This window comes from Haliaeetus albicilla, chromosome 14 (genome assembly GCF_947461875.1).
Source record: "Haliaeetus albicilla chromosome 14, bHalAlb1.1, whole genome shotgun sequence".
In the NCBI taxonomy this organism is placed as follows: domain Eukaryota; kingdom Metazoa; phylum Chordata; class Aves; order Accipitriformes; family Accipitridae; genus Haliaeetus; species Haliaeetus albicilla.
In genome coordinates, this window is record NC_091496.1 from 26,905,911 (window position 1) to 26,927,839 (window position 21,929).

General features: G+C 38.7%; 1 protein-coding gene across 12 annotated transcripts in view; it reads left to right on the top strand.

Annotated features, from left to right (window-relative positions):
• ANKRD26 (ankyrin repeat domain containing 26) overlaps window positions 1-21,929 on the top strand; it is a 60,316-nt gene that overhangs the window by 21,875 nt on the left and 16,512 nt on the right. For 9 of the 12 annotated variants that reach the window (XM_069802059.1, XM_069802060.1, XM_069802062.1 and 6 more), the window contains 15 exons: window positions 3,169-3,254; window positions 4,904-5,899; window positions 6,748-6,986; window positions 7,777-7,926; window positions 8,882-8,915; window positions 9,146-9,284; window positions 10,737-10,950; window positions 12,793-12,976; window positions 13,459-13,605; window positions 14,813-15,766; window positions 17,681-17,833; window positions 18,812-18,987; window positions 19,186-19,279; window positions 20,369-20,446; window positions 21,629-21,763. In XM_069802059.1, coding sequence (XP_069658160.1) covers window positions 3,169-3,254; window positions 4,904-5,899; window positions 6,748-6,986; window positions 7,777-7,926; window positions 8,882-8,915; window positions 9,146-9,284; window positions 10,737-10,950; window positions 12,793-12,976; window positions 13,459-13,605; window positions 14,813-15,766; window positions 17,681-17,833; window positions 18,812-18,987; window positions 19,186-19,279; window positions 20,369-20,446; window positions 21,629-21,763 — 3,779 coding nt within the window. The remainder of the gene's footprint in view (window positions 1-3,168; window positions 3,255-4,903; window positions 5,900-6,747; window positions 6,987-7,776; window positions 7,927-8,881; window positions 8,916-9,145; window positions 9,285-10,736; window positions 10,951-12,792; window positions 12,977-13,458; window positions 13,606-14,812; window positions 15,767-17,680; window positions 17,834-18,811; window positions 18,988-19,185; window positions 19,280-20,368; window positions 20,447-21,628; window positions 21,764-21,929) is intronic. The other 3 variants (XM_069802066.1, XM_069802065.1, XM_069802070.1) reach the window with 3 other exon arrangements.

A 21,929-nucleotide genomic window follows, 5' to 3' on the forward strand; every position in this document is an offset into this window, starting at 1 on the left:
TTCTGTATAGAAGAGTAGCTGCTTTGCACTGTAATCTGCAGAAAGTCATTACGTAAGACAATTTATGAGGAGGGAAATCTCGGGAGAGAGTGGAGAGGTAAAGGTTAATTGGAAAGAAGACTAAAAGTCATCTTTCAATACCCGCTAGGGAGCAGGCAGAGTAAAAAGGTGTGGGATTTGTGTCTTTTGTATGCACAGGGATTTCTGTGTATTTATATGTTCATGTTTTTGAATTATTTTTCCAGCGGCTGGAAAAATAATTACTGACTAGAGTTACTGACACCATGAGAACTGGAATTTTGCAGATGAAAGAATATTGTTGCCTTTCATCTTTCCTGCCTTTTTCCTTGTTCTGTGGCTGTTGAACAGAAATTTCAAGATTGATAAAAACCCTATGGAAAAAAAAAATCTTACGGGCTCCAAAGATCCTAAAATCTTATCTAAAGATTGAGACTTCAGACTTAAACAGCTGCTACTGAAAACTTTACTATTGACCATGGTGGGCAAGAGTGAATAGGAGTTTGGGTTGCTTTTGCTTAAAGTGTCTGGGCTCTGAAACAGAATCCAAAACATTAAGATACCTACATACTCTGAACAGAGAATGTGAATTGCATTGTTTAGAAAGTCAGTACAAAACTGAGTGCTGGCAAGTCTGCTTTTATCCAACTTTCAGGCAGATATAGTTGACCAGAAAAGCTTATTCAGTCAGTGTTGTGCAGTATTCTTCAGGAAAGGTGTCACAGCTCTCCTGCATCCACAAAATAGTCTGTCTTTTAAGCAAAATTGTAGTGTCCATGTTACGTGGTGGGAGTAATCACAGATATCAAGTTGTATGGTAGGAAGCTGCATGCATGTTGCAGTTTGTGACCTGAATGAACACTGATGAAGTGACAGAAGAAATCTGGCAAGTGTACCTTTATGAAAATGGTATAGGAGCAGCCCCATATATCTGAGAGATTGACCGCCCCCTGCTGTACTTGGGGTGGAGAGGCTTCTAGGGGCAGTAGAAGCTCTGAGCACACTGATATGTCTAGACTCTTCTCATTCTAGGAGGTATTGTTACCACCCAAGAGGCTTATGTGTAAATTACCAGCATACTGGGTGCCTGTCTGCCTAGTTCTACTCTCTTGAGTGCTTTTCCTTTTGTTTTCTGAAAGAGTGTTACAAATCAATGTGACGTTTGTACAGATACTTCTCTTGGATTTCATCAGGCTCCAAAGCTTCTGGCCACCCCTTCCAGTTGGCACTCCCCGAACTGTGTGCTTAGTGAGGGAGGGACTTGCTGGTTCAAATTCTCCAGCCACATTACAATTCTAGTAAGAGGGACAAGGACCCATCTACAAAAACTATGCATAACTATTGGAGGAAAGGACAATGTTGATCTCCAAATTATGGATGTTATTTGTATAGAAGCTAAGTGTTTACTTACTCCAAGCATCTTGGTATTGATAATTTATGACACTCTTTATGGTGCTATCTACAAATGTGCTTTGACCACCAGCACATCTGTCCTCTATTTCTAATGCTGGTTGGAGCCTTCGTTGCACCAGCAAAGAGCTTGAGCTCTCTACAAGTATCAGTAAAAGGCTAAATCTACTCTGTGATCTTGAAAAACAAGAAAAGGGGAAAAATGCCTGTTTTCCTTATAGAACATTATCCTTAGGTATAAGGGTATGTTATTATCTATGATGCATTTCAGACAGTCTGACGAGTATCATAGTCATCAATAGATCATCATAACAACCCTGTGAAATAAGGGCTGTCAAGCCACTAATGACTAGCATGTGTTGGGAAATGCCTTGTTCTAAAAAAACCCAAAAAACAAATTCACAAAAGTCTAGGAAATTGCACCCACCAGTGATTGAGGTGGGAGGAGAAGATTGTTATTTCACACTGTATAACTTGAGGTTAGAATCAACCTCTGGAGACCTGTATGACTGACTGATGAGGTTAGGTTCCCAATTCAGACATAATGATTTGTAATTCTAAGCTTGTATCTTAATGTAATCCCCTTCAAGAAATGAAAGCTTGCAAAAGGAGTCACCTAAAGCAGAAAATGCCAGAAGTGAGGTTGGCCCTGTGACTCATTAATACTGGACCCTTTTGTATTTTTATGAGGATACCTATTTTCTCCCTGTCTTGCTCGCTTTTCTTGTAGAAAGAGTATTGTGTCCCTCTTTAGCAGTGAAGCTTTGCCTATAGAAAGGTGACTGCGCAGAAACCATAGAATTATGGAGCGGGAAAGGAGGTGCAGAGTGATTAAGGTGAAAACCTCCATCTCTGTTTTTAGATCCCACACTTGAGCTGCTGGGACTTGTTTCTTTCTGAATACTTGATACTTAAAAGTGTTCAGTGTGCCTTCCATACAAACAATGACAATGAGTTGCTGCTTCTAAATTGTATCTGGGACTATCTGGAATCCAATTCTCAGATATAACAGAGATTCAAGGTAGGCACCCCATAATGGGGAGCCCAGACTGAGTGACTGCTTCTGAGGAGTTTGTGACCTGTCAAATATTACTTAGAAATTCTGAGAGAGGAAAGGGTGGAATGCAGTTCTCAACAGTACAAGTGAAATGTCCAGATCATGGGTTGTTTCAACATTTCACAAGCCTGTCTCTCATTCAGTGTCCCATCTGTGTCTTCTGCAACAGACGAGGCAGCAGTTTGACTAAAATACTCAGTCCAGATCCATGTCTAGAGACAGATCATTGTTTCATGCATGGATTAGAACTGGGGCCTTAAAGATTTCAAGCCTGTGATTTTGTCGTTCCTGATTTTCTGTGCACAATACATAGGGAAATTAAATTTGCTGGAGTAATGTAGCTAGTTACTGCATGGCACACACAGTGTCAGAGAGAGAGAGAGAGATCACACACCTTTAAGAAAGAAGAGTGGTTTATTTGTGACCATTATAGTGATTTTCAGCAAATTCCCTTTATACATTAAAAAGTAAAATGCCCTAGAAGAAAGGAATTCTCACAGATGCATCTTAAAAATCTGTATTATGACAATTTTCTCTCTAGGACCTCACAAATTTGAGGGAATGTGTTATTCTGTGTTACGATTTTTCTCCCAAATATGGTGATTCAAGATGCGCTTGAGGCGTAAATAAGTAGTATTAAGTCATGCTGGTTATAAAAAAACTAAATGTGGTTTTCACTGTAGATGAGTACTCAGGATCTACCTTTCATATGTCATCATCAGCTGAAAAAGAAGACATCAAGGATGCCATTGAAAATTATAGGGCACAGGTATGTAAAACTAAGTATTCTAAATTAGAGTCTGAATTGGTAAATTGTAGTGTACACTAAGGTAAAGAAAACTTACCGGTCAGTGAATAGAGCTGAAAGGAGAGTCCTGTAGATTATGGTTGTATTATAGTCTGAAGTAAAGTTGGAAAAAGTCGTCTTATGGCAGGGTAAAATCCTTGTCATTGTGTTGGATACTTGCTGTTATACTGATTGTTTCCAGCTGCTTTGCTTAAATTTTGATCAGTGTTTTTCCTTTTATGTGGTGCTGAGAAACAGTGCAGTCAAATGCATTTGTTTTCCCTGTGCAAAATGCACATTCAAGTGAAGAAGGAGATTTGTCTATAATATGCTGATCTGTTGGATTAAACTGCCTGATCTTCCTCTTTGTAAGAGAAAGATCAAACAAAAAAACTTGACATTTGGTGAGGTTTCTGATGCTTTCACTGCCTCTGCAAAATATGCGCTTGTTTGACCATGTTAGTAAGTGTTTGAAAAGCGTTTGTTTTTCAGAGGGCGTTCTAGAGGGGAATAAGGCAGGCAGTCTGTGTTTGGCACAGAGGACAGGGCTGGATAGAGGGGTCTGGAGTCTTCTGTAACATGTCAAGGGACAGTGGAGCAAATGATTTCCAGCCCGCATCCTGTCACCATGAAAGAAGGTCTTGTTTAATTTCAATAGGCAGAGCACAGAACTTAAGCCTATTGACAGGTGGTAGTAGTTGGGCAACGAACTTGGGAATGGAGAGGCCGAGGCAGATGGTGGCTGGCTGAGGTGCTCCTTCCCTGTTCTGAAAGGAGGAATTTTTGCAGAGGGAGAAGAGAGAGCGAGGAGTTGGACGGTCGTAGCCCATTGGGACACCAAGGCTGCAGGCCCTAAGTAGAAGGGACCGTGAGCTAAGGAGGCACATGGAGAAGGAGCATGTTGGGAGGAGCGTGACACATGACAGGAGCAGTCAGGACTGTTGAAAAACAGAGCATGGGGTCAGGGATGTCAGGAGACTGGGTGGGATTGAGGCATGGTACAGTTTTCATACAAGCTTGGGATCCTGGTTTTGGGGATAAGGGAAGGAATGGACAGGTTTTCCTAGTAGGTCCTTTTCTTTGGAGCTTGGAATGGAATTTAGTATTTCTGAGTCTTAGGTGAAGAAATAGTCCTTACTTAGCCAGTTTTCCGTATGGTGAACAGTAAAAGCTTGTCATGTTCATTCACATTGTATTAGCTCAGCTGGCAGGGGACTGTAAAATGCCAGGCAGTAGAGAATGATGGAGGAAGGAGAGTGGGGAAAATGTAGGCAGTTGCAATGAAAAATGGTATTAAAGCAGTAAAACATGAAAAAATAAATTGCTTTGTGATAAATGTCAGCAGTTTCAGAAAGCAGGTAGGCTAAAAGGTAAAAGCAACCCTAATGTCCAGACAAATCTCATCCAAGAAAACCTGTTGTCACTCAAGTAAGTCCTATTTTTAAGAAAATTATGATTCAGTGAACCTTTAATTTAGTATCCCTTGATCTTTATTATAAACAATTGCTTTCAAAATGTCATATTTGTATTATTTCTGTTATATGATAGGATGAGTTTGCAACAGAAATTACCTAGATTAACTGTAACTTCCTTTTTCTTGGTAATCTTTCTGTCTGTACCTGTTTATTAAGGATAAATATATTTTAGAAGCTACCAACTTGGTAGAAAAAACAGCACATGAAAATCAGACTGACAAAGCAGAAATTTCACATCAGGAAGCCCTAGCAGAAAATGAGGAATTGCACAGTGCTGACAAGCAGTTAAGTCCAAAACCTTGGGAAGAAAGATATGAAAGGATGTGGGTTGAAAATGAGAAAAGGGAATTGAAAACAAATTTTAAAAACATTACAGCAGAGCTGAAGCAGCTGTTTGGTGAAATTAATGAAACTGGGAAAACTACTTCCCTTGTGGAAGAAATGTCAGAAGATGGCTTCAGTGAAGAATTGAAGAGTTCTCGTGTTGTTTCATCTCGTGTGACAGAATCAAGTAATAAGTTAGAAACTAAAGGTGAATTTGGAGATATTAAACTTATGCTAGGTGGAAAAGAACCCAAAATGGAAATTGAAATTCCAAGTCTTGGTGTCCTTCCTGATCAAAATAACTTAAATGCAAATGTGGAAGATACCTGGAGTACAGATGAAGAAGATAGCACAAATGGTACAGATAATACAAAGGTGCCTCTAGGAAAAGGAGAGGAAAAGAAAATGCCTACTATGGAAATGGAAGAGAATGAAAATGGAAGTAGTAGAAATGTAGAGGGAAGTCCTGAATACTCCCTGAGACATAGCTTAAAAACAAGTATTTTGGATGACGCTTCTAATATTCTTCCTAAAATAAGACCTGTTTCTACAAGTGATGCAAACACACTTTTTGTAACAGAAAGGAAACTTGGAAAAGACTCTGGATTTAATTACGAAGTTCCCGGGGACTGCCTTATCGACAATTATAAAATAGGAGAAACAGAAATTGACAGTCTTTTTGCAAATGCTCAGCAATCATGTGGCATGCAGAAAAGGAATTTTGATGAAGAACTAAAACAAGATATGGAAAGATTTAAGAGTAAGGTAGGAATGCTGCAAATAGTATTCCTGGCTTTGGAGAAAGAGAAGGTACAGCTGCAAAAAGAGGTAGAAGTTCACCTGCTAATCGTTATTCTTTAGCCTTTCTCCATACCAATGGTCCTGTTCACTTTAGCTATTTGTTATTAAGGGAAGATGCTTTCTGCAAATTGGGTTTTGTTTTGATGGAAATATGTTACTTATAAATAAAGAGAGCAGTAGAGACTTGTCCTTTTCCCCATTATGTAATTAATTAGAAGATTTTTGGAAAACACAGAATGCATTATTGTTCCAGTTTAACAATAGGTGGCACTCAGTTCCAGTGTAAGTAGTTATCACTTCGTTGCCATAAAAAGAAATGCACACAATTACATCCGTTCCGATTCTGACTCAAAGAATGAAAATAGCTTCTGAACAGGGTCTTGACTAATCTATTCATTTGCTGTGATTTCTGCATGGTGTGTATTCATTGCTCTTCACTAAAATTCCTGTTTGCTGTGAAACCCTTTCTGCTTGTGGGTTTGAGACCTCTCCCTGCCCCACCCCCCCTTTAGGTAAGCAGTAGCCCAGCACACTTCCACTTGATTTTTTTTTTCCTGGGTTTACAGCTAACATTGTGCAGTCCTTCTAACTCTTTGTCCATCAGTAATGCTTTCACTTTTTTGTTGTTCATGTTTTAAGATACACTATTGTTTTCTTTCTAAGGGCTATGTTTTTGTTATATCTTTAATCATGAGTGAATTCGAAGTACTTTCAATGACTTGATATGCTTTGTAGTGTAATTTAGTGAAAAAGCTTCTCTATTTTCATTTTACGTGATTGCGGAGCTAAACCCTGAATTATTCAATCTTGGATATGCTGTTTTTTCCTTTCTAGAAATACTGAGAAGTATATGAAGTTTAACTTTCTTTTTGTAGGTTGAGAAGGAAAAAAGCAAAGAAAGATATTTCAAAACACAGGCCGTGGCAAAACAGGAAGATCTTGATAAATTAAATACACCGACAGGCATTGTTACTGATCAGCACATGAAACAAAAGCTTACTCTAAGGAATAATGACTGTTTGAAAATGGAGAATGAAAACACTATAGAAGAAAAAGACAAAAAGAATTTTTCATCTGAGGAGACATCAAAATTGATTAAATTGCCGATGAAAGGGTAAACTAAGGAAATAATCTCTAATTCTTTTTTGTAGTACTACTTAAGTATCTTTTAGGTTTTCTAATATTGTAGTAGTTGAAGTAGTTTCCTCAATGCTGAAAGCCATACTGAGTTGTCCACTGCTTCTAAAACATTTAAGAAAAAAAAATTTTTTTTAGAAAAACCTAAGCTCACAACAGAGGTGCAAATTTATTGCCTGCTTTAAAAAAAAAAAAAAAAAAAAAAGGAAAAAAAAAAGAGACTTTTCAAAACCAAATTTGAAGACTGGAAAAACCAGTTATTTTTGTAGGAAATGGCCATCCAGAAAAGAAAAGTAGGAACATAGTTTACTTTGCTTTCTCCCTTTTCTAGGTGATTTTAGTGATCTCCATGTGGTTGGTGTTTTCATTAAGTTCAGGTGCTCTTTGTCAGGAAAAGGGAAAAGATGATATTACCAAACCAATCTCAAAAGTTTGAACCCAAAGTGTAACCCTAAGCAGGAGTGTTTTCCTGTCTGTCCCTCAAAGGAATCTCTGCTCTAGATACTTTCTCTAATGGGGATATTGGATGTGTTCCATCTTACCTGATCTAGCTCAGATTCCACATTTCCCCCTTATTCCTAGGGGAAGGTTTTTTTAAATACTTGGGTATCTTCCATGATCTTTGGGGTCAAGTCTGTGTTTTATCATAGATATTTTTCATCTCAATTGTTTCTGGACATCATCTTAAGTATGTCTGTTTCACAGAAATATTTTCTGTAAAGCTACTCAATTGGTGATTTTTTTTTTTTCCTTTCTGTTTAATGTAGTAAATTTGCCCTGAATACAAAAGTTGCAAAGAAAAATAAAAGACAGACTTCAAAGCAGAAGGCTAATCAGCAGATGAGCACTTCCAGTGGGAATAATTTTCAAGTACTAGATGATAGCACTTTCAGTGAAACATCTCAAGATGAAGGAAGGTACTGAATATAAGGAATATTATAAATAAAACTTACTTAATGATAAAAATTGACCTGAAAGCTAAAGGTAAGTTTTGTAAACCTGATGTGTACAATGATTCCTGTTCTTTCATGTGACAATACTACCTGATACCCTTTGTGCTCAAAACCACTTCTTTTTCGCTTGGAGTGTTTTAAACATACTAGCCAAGTTATCGATAAGGTCAGATGTGCACAAATTCTGAGTTTGTGTGCAAATTCTGAATTTGTGCACGTGCATAAATATATATATATTTTAGAGAGACTTATAGAAGAGCAAAATTACTCTTTCCTGAAGGCATCCCAAGTTTTTCTACTTTCCCCACCCCTCTCCCCGCAAGCTGTGTCCCCTCCCAGCTTCTTGCCCACCCCAGACTTACTTGTGTGGGAGGCGAAGTGAGAACAGAAGGTGTTGACACTGTACAAGCACTGTTCAGCAATAGCTAAAACATTCGTGTGTTATCAACACTGTTTTGGTCAGAAATCTAACAGACAGCACTGTGTGGGCTGCTACGAAGAAAATTAACTCCATCCCAGCCAGACCCAGTACACTAGAGAATCCAGAATTATCGTTCTTTGACCTGTAAGAGAAGGATTCTCAGTACTGAAGAGAGCTCAACCTCTAGTATTAGACGGGAATGCACATATACACTGTACATGTGTACTCTACATATTTGTAGCTGTAAGATTCCTGTGACTTTGAGTGAAGTGCAGAGAACAGTTATTTCAACTATTTGCTTAATATCTTGTGGAAAAAATAGCCTTCCAATAGACATAACAGTACACAAATTCTTTTCAGTTTTCAACTACATCTAACAAAATTCTTATATTCAAATTTAGTTAATTCACTTCTGAAATTAAGTTTTCAGAGCCACTTTAGATATTGTTCATAATGCAATATCAGCATTCCAGTACTGAATATATTTCTGTTTTCCAGACCTGCAGCAAAAACAGGAAGTGAAAAGAACAAGGTACTGTAAAATTGGTTTCTTGATAAACAGTTTGTATCAGCTTTTAATCGCTTAGATGGGAACAGCATTTATGTAGTAGTCAACCAGATGCAGAAATTGCTTCTATTATGCAGCTTCATCATATTTGAGCCAAATCTATGGGCTGGGAATAAAAGAATGAAGCATTCATGCATTTGTAATGATCTGTAATACTATGTAGTTGTATACAGAAAATACTGTATTGTTTGTAGGTCAGCATACAAATGGATGTAACTGATGACCTTGATTTAACTCACTCATCTGACACAAGTTCAGAGGATGTTGAATTACCAACTTCAACCTACAAAGAGGCTATGTTGCTGTTAGAACAGCTTAGTGTGGATCATACGGGTATGTTTTCAAGTCATTTTGTCTTCAGCTGTTAAAAGTTCCTCTTTTAAAACATGACTTCTTTGTATGCACTCCTAGGTATTTTAGGTTTACATTTTGATCTAGTGTTTCTTTACAATTAGAGATCCCCCTGAAAAGATGTGAAATTATCTCACTTAACCATAGATGTCTGTATTGTCAGCAAACATGCCTTACTTTATCATTGGTTCTCTGTCTAGTTAGAGCTGCAGAAGCAGGTTCTTGCCAAGTGCAGTTCAGCTCCTTCTAATGCAGTCACCAAAAGTTAGCAAGATCTTTTTCCTCTTTATATCCCCTTAATAGCTAATGACAAATGGTGCAGCAAAATAGTGGCTTTGCTTAAATGTATATATAAAAAATCAGCTGTCATAAGATACTTGCATATATACACATAGCATTATATAAACATAAGCATCACTTACTATGTCTATTAAACTATGACAAAATTTTGTTAGGCAAGGGTTAACCTTGACTAAAGGCCAAATTCCCACCCAGCTGTTCTCTCACTGCCCCTCCTCAACAGGACAAAACAGGATGAAAAAGCTTGAGGATCAATACAAAGGCAGGGCTATCACTTACCAGTTATTGTCACAGGCAAAACAGACTACACTTGGGGAATCTTAACTTGATTTGTTACCAATTAAAATAAATTTGGATAGTGAGAAACAAAGACAAAAAAATTAAAAGACAACCTCCCCACCACCCCTTTCTCAAGTTCAGCTTCACTCCTTCACTCCCAACTGTGCTACCCCTCCTGAAGCAGTGCAGGGAGGCTGGGATCTGCAGTCAGGACATAGCAGTTTCCCTGTGCCACTCCTTCTTTCTCACACTTTTCCCCAGCTCCAGTGTGATTCCTTCCATGAGCTGCAGTCCTTCAGGGAAAATCTGCTCCAGCCTGGGCTCTCCATGGGCTACAGGTGCTTCAGGAAATAATCACCTGCTCTGGCATGGGGTCCTCCACAGTACTGCATTGTGGATATCTGCTCCAGCATGGCCCTCTCCAGGGGCTGCAGGGAAATACCTGTTCCACCATGGTGTCTCTGTGGGCTGCAGGGGAAGGTCTGCTCTGACACCCGGAGCACCTCCTCCCCCTCCTTCTTCACTGACCTGGGTGTTCACAGAGCTGTTTTTCACATTCTTTTTCCCTTCTCCTCTGCCTGTGTGGTGTTCTTGCCCTTTCCTAAATACGTTCTCCCTAAGGTGCCACCAGCGTGGCTGAGAGGCTCAGCTGTACCCTGTGGCGGGTCTATTGGAACTGGCTGTGTTCAGCACAGGGCAACGCCTGGCCTCTTCTCACAGAGACCTCCCCACTACCTGTAGTCTTCCCACTACCAGAACCTTGCCAGCTAGGCCCCAAAGCAAAGAACTAAATAATTTATACCTTGGAAAGTATTTGTGCATATGTGCAGCTTTGTGTCTTTTCTCTCAAAATAGGTTCTGCTATTTTGTTGAAAATTCAAAACATACTTCTTGAATATGAACAGATAATAGAACATGAAAAAAATCGGTATACAGCTGTCTGGAGAGAAGTAAGGAAATTGGAAAGTGAAAAGCAGGAGTCACAATTAATAGTGGAAGAAACTCAAGATTTGAAATCCATATTGGCTCACCAAGAATTGGAATGGAAAAGTGATATCCAAAGCCTTAAGTATGTAACCTTGTGTTCCGATAGCGTGTTATCGTGTCAGTGTTCATGTTCCAGAAGATGCTGATGGTACAGGTGATAGGGTGAGAAGTTTCTAGTCTTTTGGGTTTGGGTTTTTTGAATCCCATGCGCAAGTCATTCTACTTGATGTTGGCGGAAAAAATGCCTGGGTATTAGTTCCATGTAGAATCTTCTGGATGTTGTTTTAACTTTTTTTTTTTTAATACCAGGAGAAGAGAACAAGAGAGTATGTATGGGAAAATGAGATTTATAAGAGAGAGATTTATATAAGATTTTTTTGTGTGTGTGTCTCCAGCTTCTGTTAGTGTATAACATTAAGAATTCTGGTAATTCCACAGAATGCAACTCAGAACAGAGCTGACAGTGTTTGTTTATTTGAAAGGTCAAATTCAGGCTTGCCCCTTTCCCCATACTGCTGAACTAGACCTCGATGGTGTGAGATTTCTAATCACTGTTCACATCAGTTCAGACAAGAGCGGCCAGCAGGCACCATATGAAATTCAACAAGAACAACTGCAAAGCCCTGCAGTGGGGAAGGAGGATCCCCTTGTGATTATGTACTGTGGGGTGGGGAAGGAAGATCCCCTTGTGATTATGTACTGTGGGGTGGCCTGGCTGGGGAGCTTGCTGAGAAAGCCCTGGTGGTCTTGGCAGAGAGCAAGCTCAACATGAGCTAGTATGAGCTGGTGGCTGAGAAGGCCAATAGCCTTCTGATGTGACTCCAACCGTTTTTCAAAATTCTCAAGTATCTATCGATTACAAAGAGTTAATATTTTCGTTGTAAAAAATTCTCAAAGCAGTGTTAACTTTACACTTATAAAAGCTATACTTTTGGTGACGTTACACTAAAAATTATGTGTAAAGCTTTTTGCAGAATTTCCAAAGCAGATTTTCAATTGGCAGCTCCTTCCTTATGTTAATACTTGGGGGGGGGGGGGGGGTGTTTGTTTTGTTTTTTGACTGTTGCAAGGATATCAGAAAAAATACTCAAAATACTTATCAAACATAGAACTGCTTTCTTGTTTGGGTACTGTGGACATGTCATGGACCTCTTTTTTTTTTTTTTTTTTAACCATGTTGGTGGTTATTGCTGATTTTCAGTTAGTAAAGAAGTTGACATTCCCTAAGGCTTTCATTATAAATTATCTTCAAAATTAAATTGCTATTGTTTCTCCCAGATGTAGATCCATTGAGGTTTAGAACTATTTTTATTCGTATTAAGCTTAAACCTTATGCATTTCTAAATGTATTTTTGAACACTGACCTCATTCTTGAGTAAATAGAAGCTGCTTGCTCTTCCTATCGTCAGCAGTTGGTTTAGACTTACAGAAGGCTTGCTAAAAAATTGTTGGGTCTGTCTTGTCTAAGTGGTGTGCTGCTTCATTGGTATTACTTGCGATCACTGAATCTGTAATATGTAGGCAATGCTCAGCATATTAAGAAAACTTATATTAATCATATTAAAAGTTTATGATGCTTTGATCTGATAAGACAATAAACTCCTTTTGAATGAAGTGTCTGTAATATGAAGGTGTTTTTTTTTTCAAATTGTAGAAATATGCATACTGGTGTATATTTACCTACGTAAACTTAAAAATAAATGATAAATCACTCAACAGTTTATTTTCATATCTTGTACAACTGATACCATGGATAATGGAATCAAGTAAAAATTCTTTAAAAAGTTAAAAATTACAGTAAAAATGTTAAAACTTTTCAGATTTCATACTTTTATGGTTTGAGTTGTCTCTGCAAGTTCATAATGTAGAATATTTACTTTTTATATCAATGCTTTAGTTTCTCAAATGTTCTGTTAAATCCCAGATTTACTTTGAAACAAGAAGAGGAAAAGAGGCTCAGAGTAGAAACTCTGTATGAGAAGACAAGAGAAAAACTCAGAAGGAAAGAAGATCAATATTGTAAAGAGATGGAGGAGAAACAGCAACTTGAGTTACACTCAAGGAATTTAGAAATGGAGCTACTAACACTGAGGAAGCTCTTGAAACAGGTGTGTTAAATGATGAGTTAGACACTTGTTGTCTTATTTTCTGTTTCTTTTTAATTGGCATTGTATTCCAGTATGCCTAAAGAAGGAGGTACTTTGTTGGTGGAAGAGGCGTTGGATAACTGTTGCCAAACTTTGCGGACAGTTGAGAACAGTTGGTTCACAAGTGGTCTGTTCTTTTTTCTTTTTTTTTTTTTTTTTCCCCCCTCCTCCTTTGCAAGTTCATGATTCCTTCTCTCCTTTTTCTATATTTAGGTTTCACTTCTATTTCAGGCAAAGCCTGACTTTGAGTTATTTTTCTAAATTACTACAACACATTCTGTATTTCTTTAATTTTTCAGAAGAAAATTAAAATTTGTTATTTATAGGTGGATTATCATAATTGTGGGGAAGCAAAATATTGGTAAGAATACAAAACAGAATGGGAAGATGTTGCTAGCTCTGATTTTTCTCAAGATGCAAGTGGTTTAATTGTATTACTGTAGGTTGAAGAAGAACGTGATGAAACACAGAGACAGCTCTCTCAGGAAAAGAGTGCCAGAGCCCTGCAAGAAGGAATTTTGAACAACCACCTTTGGAGACAAAAGGAGTTAGAAGAAGAGACAAGAACAACTATAGGAAAAAATTCAGACGTAAGCAGACTTACTTCTAATTAATTAGAATTCACCATGTTCATTCTGAAGTCATAATAAATCTTTTATAACTTTTTCTGCTTCTTGATGGATTATTTACAGTTTACCAGTGTAACTTCACTGTGTAAATACCATTTCTGTTTTCCATTATGTCTCTAAAAGTTCTGGAAAGCAGCATCAGTCCTGTGTGTACCCGAATTGCATGTGCAAGTAGGAAACTAATAGAAGACACTATTTATGCTATTTCTTAAGCTATCTGTTATTTTTCATTTCATAGACATTTCAACTGCACTTTTTAAGGTTTCTAGTAGTGAAACACCTACATCAAGGTTGACCAGGAATAGATTTGTTTAACACTCACTTTTTGTGTTCCTATTACTTGGGTTTTTTCATTACTTATTCCCTTATCAAACTTACTTCAGTGTGCCTTTCTTTTCCACCTCCACATACTGTATTTTTATGAAGGAATATCAGCAATGAATTAAACTCTCTGTAGGAGTTAGAATAATTGGAGGTGAACAAGCAATCATAAACACTGTATTAAAAAAAAAAATAAATCCTGAAAAGAGTTTACTGAATTTATTAAGAATGCGCAGTGCTTGGAAGAATAGTTTGTTCTTGGCTGTGCTGCCCAGTAAACATAAGGTGAATACGTTTGTGGAAATAAGTTGTGTATTTCCTGTTTATTACACATAGAGCAAGACTATTGCGTTCCAGGGATGATTGAGTTGTATAGCTAACTTTCAGTAATACAAAAGGATAAGTGTTAAGAAGACATTTGAGAAGGAAAATTACCCTTTTTAGCCTTGTTTTTACCAGATGTGTGTAACATGGCTAAATTAACCTTAAAGGGAATATTTTAAAGGCATACACATACAAGAAATTGCTGTCATTTTAAAAGCTTTATACTTGAGATATTTAAAATAATTTCATTATTTGGTTGCTGGTTTAAGAAAAAAAAAAAGGCATTGTATATTTGGGATGTTCATTTGTCATTTAGGTTTTAAGTTTATGTTACACTTCCATTGTGTGCATGCGTTGTACACGTGCACGGGTTCATAGAGTATCTTATGTATTACCTGAAATTTCACTCCCATCTTTGAAGTTATGCTTCAGTATTAGAAATGTTAAAATGCAGTTTAATGCTGAAGTGTTTTTGTAGATTAATTTCCCAACTGGCTATTTATTCATGTTCCCTGTCATTCAGGAATCCGACACTGAAAGAGAAAAAGATCTGTTGTACAAAAATCAGTTACTGCAAGATGAGATTGCTATGCTAAGACTAGAACTTGATCAAGTAAGACTTAGGCACCAGGAGGAAGAAGGAAAATATTTAGAGGAAAATGAGACCTTGAAAGAAAAAAATGAAGATCTCAAAAAGGAACTTAAACTGAACGAGGAAGCCTTAACACAAACGGTTTTTCAGTACAATGGACAGCTGAACTTATTAAAGACAGAATCTGCATTGCTAACTTCCAAACTTGAGCAGACGAAAGAAAGCAAAGACAGACTAGAGACAGAAATGGAATCATTTCGTTCCCGCCTGAACACTACTGTTCAAGAACTTGAACGTCATCAGTCATCAAAAAGTGATGTCGAACGAACATTTCAGAGAGAACGTGATGAATGGCTTCGCTTGCAAGACAAGCTTCATCGTGACCTCTCTGATGTGCAAGAAACCAACAAGAGCTTGTCTCAGCAGCTGAGTAAAGCCGAAAGCAAAGCTAATAGCCTAGAAAATGAGTTCCACCAGTTGAAACAAACACTCAGAGAAAAAACATTGCTTTTAGAAATGACTCAAAAAGAATTAAGTCAAGCCCAGTGTCAGGCAAAGGAATGTGATCGTGCTCGACAACTTGAGAAAGATCAAGTAAGCAAACTTATAATAAAGCAGGAATCCATGCAGGAGCGATTGGCCCAGCTCCAGAGTGAAAACCTTTTACTCCGTCAGCAACTGGAAGATATGCAGAACAAGGGGATCATCAAAGAAAAAGTAGTGAATGATGTGCAGGACCGGTTTAATGATATTTTCAACAAACTCAGAGCTGATACTGAAAAGCAAGTTTACCTAGTGGAAGAGAGAAACAAGGAATTAAATACTAAGTGTACTGATTTAAGAGAACAAGTCTTTAAATATGAGACTGACAAAGTAGAAAGAGAGGTAAGGTATGCACTTAGAACAATTTACAGTTTGTGAGTTCTTGAAATTATTTTATGTTTCTAAAATGTACCAGGTCTAAGTTACATGTGTGGGACCAAATAATGCTGATATGCTCTAGTTTGTCATGTGTCTCTTGGACCTGTGGAAGGTTTTGGCAAACAGGATGTTGCTGTTCGGATCTGAGCAGAGAACAGAAGAAAGGTATCCAAGTCTAAGCTTCGATCAAGAAAAGTGATTCTTCTCTAGAACTTTTTTCATCTCTTTTCCTTAGTCCATTTTATGCCCTATAGAATGGTTTTATGTATTTGTTGTTTTTTATATATGTATTGCTCTGATGACACAAATGAGAGTGGTAGAAAAGGAAGAACCATCCAATGTGTGAGGGTTGAGAAACGAAGATGCAGACAAGTGAAGTGGTGGGGGATGGATTTATATTAAGCTCTAAAAGAAAAAAAAATCGCTTCTCCATAAGTTGCTATCAAAATGTATTAGTAGTGTCCAGATGTTAATTTATGTATGTGTTTTGGGGGTTCTGAGGGGCCTGCCTGTTCCTTGAGATTATTTCAGACACTGACCTAAGTTTTCTCTTCTCTATTTTATGATGCATAGTCATATTTAAATGTGTTCTTTTTGTGGCTCTGTGAAAGACTAATTAACTCGACAGAAGACTCATTAGGACATCAGTTAAACTGTCTTTCTGCAAATGCACGCAGTATATGAGTATGAAACATGCTCCTATGCAGAGCACGAGCATAATTTTATGTCAGTCAAACATGCATGAACTAAGGGTTGCTCCCATTTCTGCATATAGGTGGTTTTGTCAAGAAAAAGGGTGGAAGAGAATAAAGGCAGGGGTAGGAGTAAGGAGTAGGTGGACAGTTGAAAAAGCTATAGGTAATGGGAGAATGCACTGTTATATATGTTCCTAGGAGTAGGCAGGGTCTTCTCTATTGATAGAGCATTCTACCAATGCCAGGTAGAGCAATGATTTGAAAGTTGCCTTACCCATTTTGTTTAATCTTCCTTTACTTTCTGGAAAACAGTAACTAATCGCATTCAGTATTTAGACACTCTGGTGTAAGGTCTCCCTTAATGATTTGAATAGTGATATAAAATTACATTTCCTTCTTCCTAACAAATCCAGAATCTTTGAGTGAGGTAAATACCTGCATGTGTCAGATAAACACCTTATCCTTCATTTGTCAGTTACTTTAAGGGCTAGGGGGGAGAACTCCAGCAGTGCTGTCAGTCATTTTAACCTGTGAATTGCTTTGTATTCTCACTACCAAAATAACAGGTTCATTGTGAAGATACTAGATTGATAGATATGAACTGTCCAGGTTTCCAGATTTTTGTAAACCTAATCCGTCAGTTTAAAGGCAGTTGTTATTCTAAAATGAACTCGAAAAGAAGACTGCAAGAGAATGTGATTCAACACATACTTAAAGTGTATCTCAAAAGAGCTTTCAAATATATGTATTCCTTTAATTATATTTGTATAGTGGAGGAATAGAACACAGAAAGATCTAATACGAAGTCCTGCCTTTAGTCATCGGAGTAGCGTCTGCGGTCAAACTACGGCTCTTCCATTGCAACAGATTGCTTTGGATTTTGTCAGGAAAAAAATATACGATTGCAGCGTGTGCTTGTGTATTGTTCCAAAAAGAATAATACTTCAGCCTTTTTGATGTATTAGGAAACAGAAATCCTCATGAACAGCTGCTGATAGTTTGGAGGTGCTCAGCTGAGAAAGATAAAGAGAGGCCATTATCTGTGCAGATGCCTGCTGTTTGGCAGGCAGAATTTCATGTCTTTGAGTTCAGTCAATCAAGGTCTAATTGTATAATCAAGTAAGTTAAAGGGATATTTCACATTCTTACAACTTTCTTCATGCTCATTCAACTGCTTCATTAGGGCATGGTCAGACAGCTGCAGCAGGAGCTTGCCGATGCTCTTAAAAAGCAATCTATGTCAGAAGCTTCACTTGAAGTTACCACGCGCTACCGCAGTGACCTGGAGGAAGACAAGCTGCGCTTGCAAAAGGAACTGGAAAAGGTTAAAACTAAGGTACATAATGTCTGTAACTATATGAATATATCTAAAGGTGGCTGATGAAAGTAGGAGCGAATGTTGTCCTAAAACCCTAGAAAAAACTTCAACAGGATAGATATAATGATGTGTGAATGCATTGCACTGTTTTATAAACTTGGTGTCCATGTCCTTGATACAAGGATACTATGTCCTTACTTGGACAAAGGTTTGTATTTGCTAAGGTGCTTTGCAAAATACACTGATGTATCTGTAGCTTATTGCATCTGGTTTGGCCAAGCAGGTTGTCTGATTTCTGAAGAGCAGTAGCAATACTGGACTGCTGCATTTGGGCTTTTTTATGCTGTCTATGCTTCCTCACCCCCCCCACCCCCTACCACTAGGTAATATGTTGTCAATGCTGAATGCTGTTCTAACTTATTCTGTGTATATATTTTTTTGCTTGGTTCATTTTTTTCCCCTCTTCTTTAGCCCTGCTGTAATTTGCCATCCTTAAGCAGCCATCTTGCAAGTGAATTGTAAGCTACTTTCTGAGGCAGGGACCACCTTTTGCAGTGTTCTTACGAAAACTGAAGTATAGAGGCCTCGGAGTTCTGAAATAGAAATCATCTTAAATTTCCTTATGAGGGAGGTGTGAAGTCACTTTAGGAGAAGGATGAACTTTTTAATTTGTTTTTTTCAATGGAGGAGCAAACAAGTGGATACAAAGAGTGTCACAAGTCACTGAAAGGGTAGGAGGGGCAGTGTCAGTGCTTAGAACTGTGCTATAGGAAATCAGCAGAGGGATGGGAGAGGCCAGTAAAAAAGATGATGAAGTAACACAGTTTGTGTTCATTTGCTAGTACAAGTGAAGGTTTGAATGTACTTGAAATGATTACAGTTGTTTGACTAGAGGGTATGTGCAGATATATGCAGCCCTTGAATTCTTCAGCAGCAGTTGACCCCTCTATATAAAAGCTCACCTGACTACTGGGGATTCTTCCTGTGATTTTACAGTTGCAGGAGTTGGAAGAACAGCATCTTCAGTCTGAGCATTGTGTTCGTGACTTGAAGACTGCCTTGGATAATAAGGAAAGGGAAGTAATAGCTTCTAACCAGAAACTGCAGGACCTCCTGTTGGCATCTTCTGGGACTAATACGACTATAAAACAACTGGAAGAACACGTGCAACGGTAAGAGAGTAACACAGTGCAGCAAGGTCTGTCGCTTACTGGGATGGTGTGAAAACAACAGGATAGCCTTGTTGCATCACAGCAAGTTAATATACGATTTTGAAGGATGCTTTTGTCTTAGATTATGTGTTTCACGCTGTTCTTTCAGAGCTGGTGCTCTGGTGGATTTCCCTCATAAGACCTGTATTTCTTTTTAAGCCTTGAGATTGAAAATGCCAGACTGGAAGCCACAGTCCAGCAACAAAACAATAGGATTGAAGCCCTTCAGAGAGACCTGCAAGCCTCTGCCTCAGTAAGCTGGTCACAAACTTCCCTTTTTGTGAGCTCCTGAGCCTAGTTACCTATTTCTGTGGGGAAATTTTAGGATGAGGTTTTCCTGGAGAGCCATGGGGAGCTCAGTTCCTGCATTCTAGTGAATATAGGCTGCTCAGAAAGCAGCCTGGTCCATTCCCCAGCTTTGTGGTTTTGAGAGTTTTCCCATGCTACTATGGCAAGTCCTACTTAATGCTCTAAAATGTGAGGATTTGACAGTAATACGCTGGTCTAACTATTGTCTGCTTTAGACCTGTCATGACATCAGATGAGGCTTCAAACCCTTGTTGCAATGTGTATCATTAAAGGTATTCATTAAGTTAACTCCTGGAAATTCTACAGGGAATATTGATACCAAGCAGTTTGTGCCAGATGACTGGCATCATCAGACTGGAACAAAAATTATACTCTCCAGAGCTTTGGTTGCGCAGAATTGCTTTTCCTTTGGCCACTTGGTGTGGGTTTGTCTTCATGAAACAGTGAAGAAGAATGCCTGTGGTATCATTCACAGAGCTCAGTGCAGGCCTTGGAATTTCCCACTGCCTCTGCACAGTGGTTGATTTTAGCTCCAATAAGATGCTTTTGTCTGTGGCCTCTATGAAGGAAATTTGTATTGTAATGAGTGAACCAGGGTTCTTGTTAAAACTGTAGTTGGTAATTAATGCTGAAAAGAGTTCAGAAATAACTACATGTGAAAGTTGAACTTTTGTGATGTACTGATACTGACAAGAGAAAAGGGAAGGCAGTCATGACGCTGGTCCTTCCTCTTAGGTTAGTAGGGCATGGTTTTCAAATCTACTGTGGATGGGAAAAGCTACTCCTGCCTGTTTTCATTGAAGATTCTTTGCATGGTGTTCTCTCTCCCTGAAGTAAATGGCAGACGTGATGATTGCTACCAATTTTACAGTGGCATCAAACTAAGGCCGTTGTGATTATTGGTGCTAGGTGTAAATACTGTAGGAATAAAGAGGTGAAGAGGCATATGTAATATTTGTTTTTGGTAATGAGGTGTAAACTTCAGTCTGGAACATCATAGTATGTCGTCTTGCTTCTTTTAATGCTTCTGTAGGTTCATAACCGCCTGGAAGACTTGATAACTAGCTTACGGACAACACAGGCAGCTGCAGAGGACCACCTCCACCAGCAGGTACATGAATGGCTTCTGTGAATGACTGGTTTAGTCTTTGACTTTTTTGTGTGCAGGTAATCGAAAAGATCAGGTGGGCTGTGTAGGTACAGTTCAGCTGACAAATACCCTTCTGGTTTTAGGGCAAGGCACCCTCAAGGGAAAAGGCTGTAAAATTCCTTATTCCCCTGCTGCTGTATTTTGTATCTGTGTTGTGGTGTGCAAGATACTTGTGTTCATCAGCATGATTTGTCTGAATTCTCTCCCCCATCCTACCAGGGTGGAGTAAGCAAGTGGCTGTGTGGTGCTTAGCTGCCTACTGGAGTTAAAGCATGGCAGATGACGGATAGGATGGATATTGTGGGCAGGGAGGAGATCGGTGATTGAAAGCTGAGAGAGGAGACTGGACTTGGGAGATCCGTCTTACTTTGCAGCTTTGTCACAGCTTGCCCTTGAGACCATGTTAGCTTCTGTTGTAAGACATAGCATTTCACCTGCTCTGTAAGGACACTTGAGAAATTTGTACACCCTAAGGATTTTTTTTATCTAAGCCTTTGTGCTGAGGTTTTCATGACTTTCTGTAGATCAGACATCTTTTTTTTTTTTTTTCCCCACTCCATCCCCCCTTCTTAGAGAATGCCGCTAAAAGTAGCTAGTCAACTTGCGTTCTTTATACTTGAACTGAATCTGTAAGTTCCGCTCCACTCAAATGCATTTGTTAAGCAAATCTTTGTCCCTTTGGGTAGAAGCATAAATAGCATTGCTGATTTGAAAACATACTCTTGCTCTCAGGAGATGTAGAGCTGTTACAGAAGCCGCGAGGGTAGGGTATTTTCTGTGGTGGGCACTAGAGGAATTATTATATTAAAAAGTACGTATCATTAGGAACTCTGGAGGACCTTTGGAAGAAAGTTGTAGGGTGATCTTGTGTGTGTGTGTGTGCGTGTGTGCGTGTCATCTTATCCCCCAAAGTTGCAACCTCATCTTGTCACTTCTAGGGTGTTCATTCTTTCCACCAGCTTCAACTGCTGCTCTTGGTTATGTTTCCTGAGGTGTGTTCTACACTCCGTGTTAACCTTAACTGTAGATCTTGGATGGGGAGAGGAGAGCTTAGACCTGTTTCCATTTAAGTTACTGCTTCCTACTGCAGTGCTGTCTTTCCAGTCACCTTAGTTTTTTCTTTTGCCGCTGTTGCTTTCACAGGTGCAAAAGCAGAATGTGCTGCCTCTGACATCGAAGGACTCACACAGCATGTGGGAAGAGCAATTGAAGTCAAGATCCCACCTTGAAGAGCTTGTTGCTCAGCTTGACAGAGAAAAGGCTGAACTCCTGGAACAGGTGAGCCCAGAAAATTCTCTGGATGCCTAGCCAATACCCCGGAGAACTGTGTCTACCTTTTTGTTGAGTTCTTACAGTCAGCTTTTTCTGTTATCCTTGCCGTTCAGGCTGTGAGTATCTTGTGATTTGGGTATCAGCCAGGAAGCAAATAAAAGCTAGCTGGGTA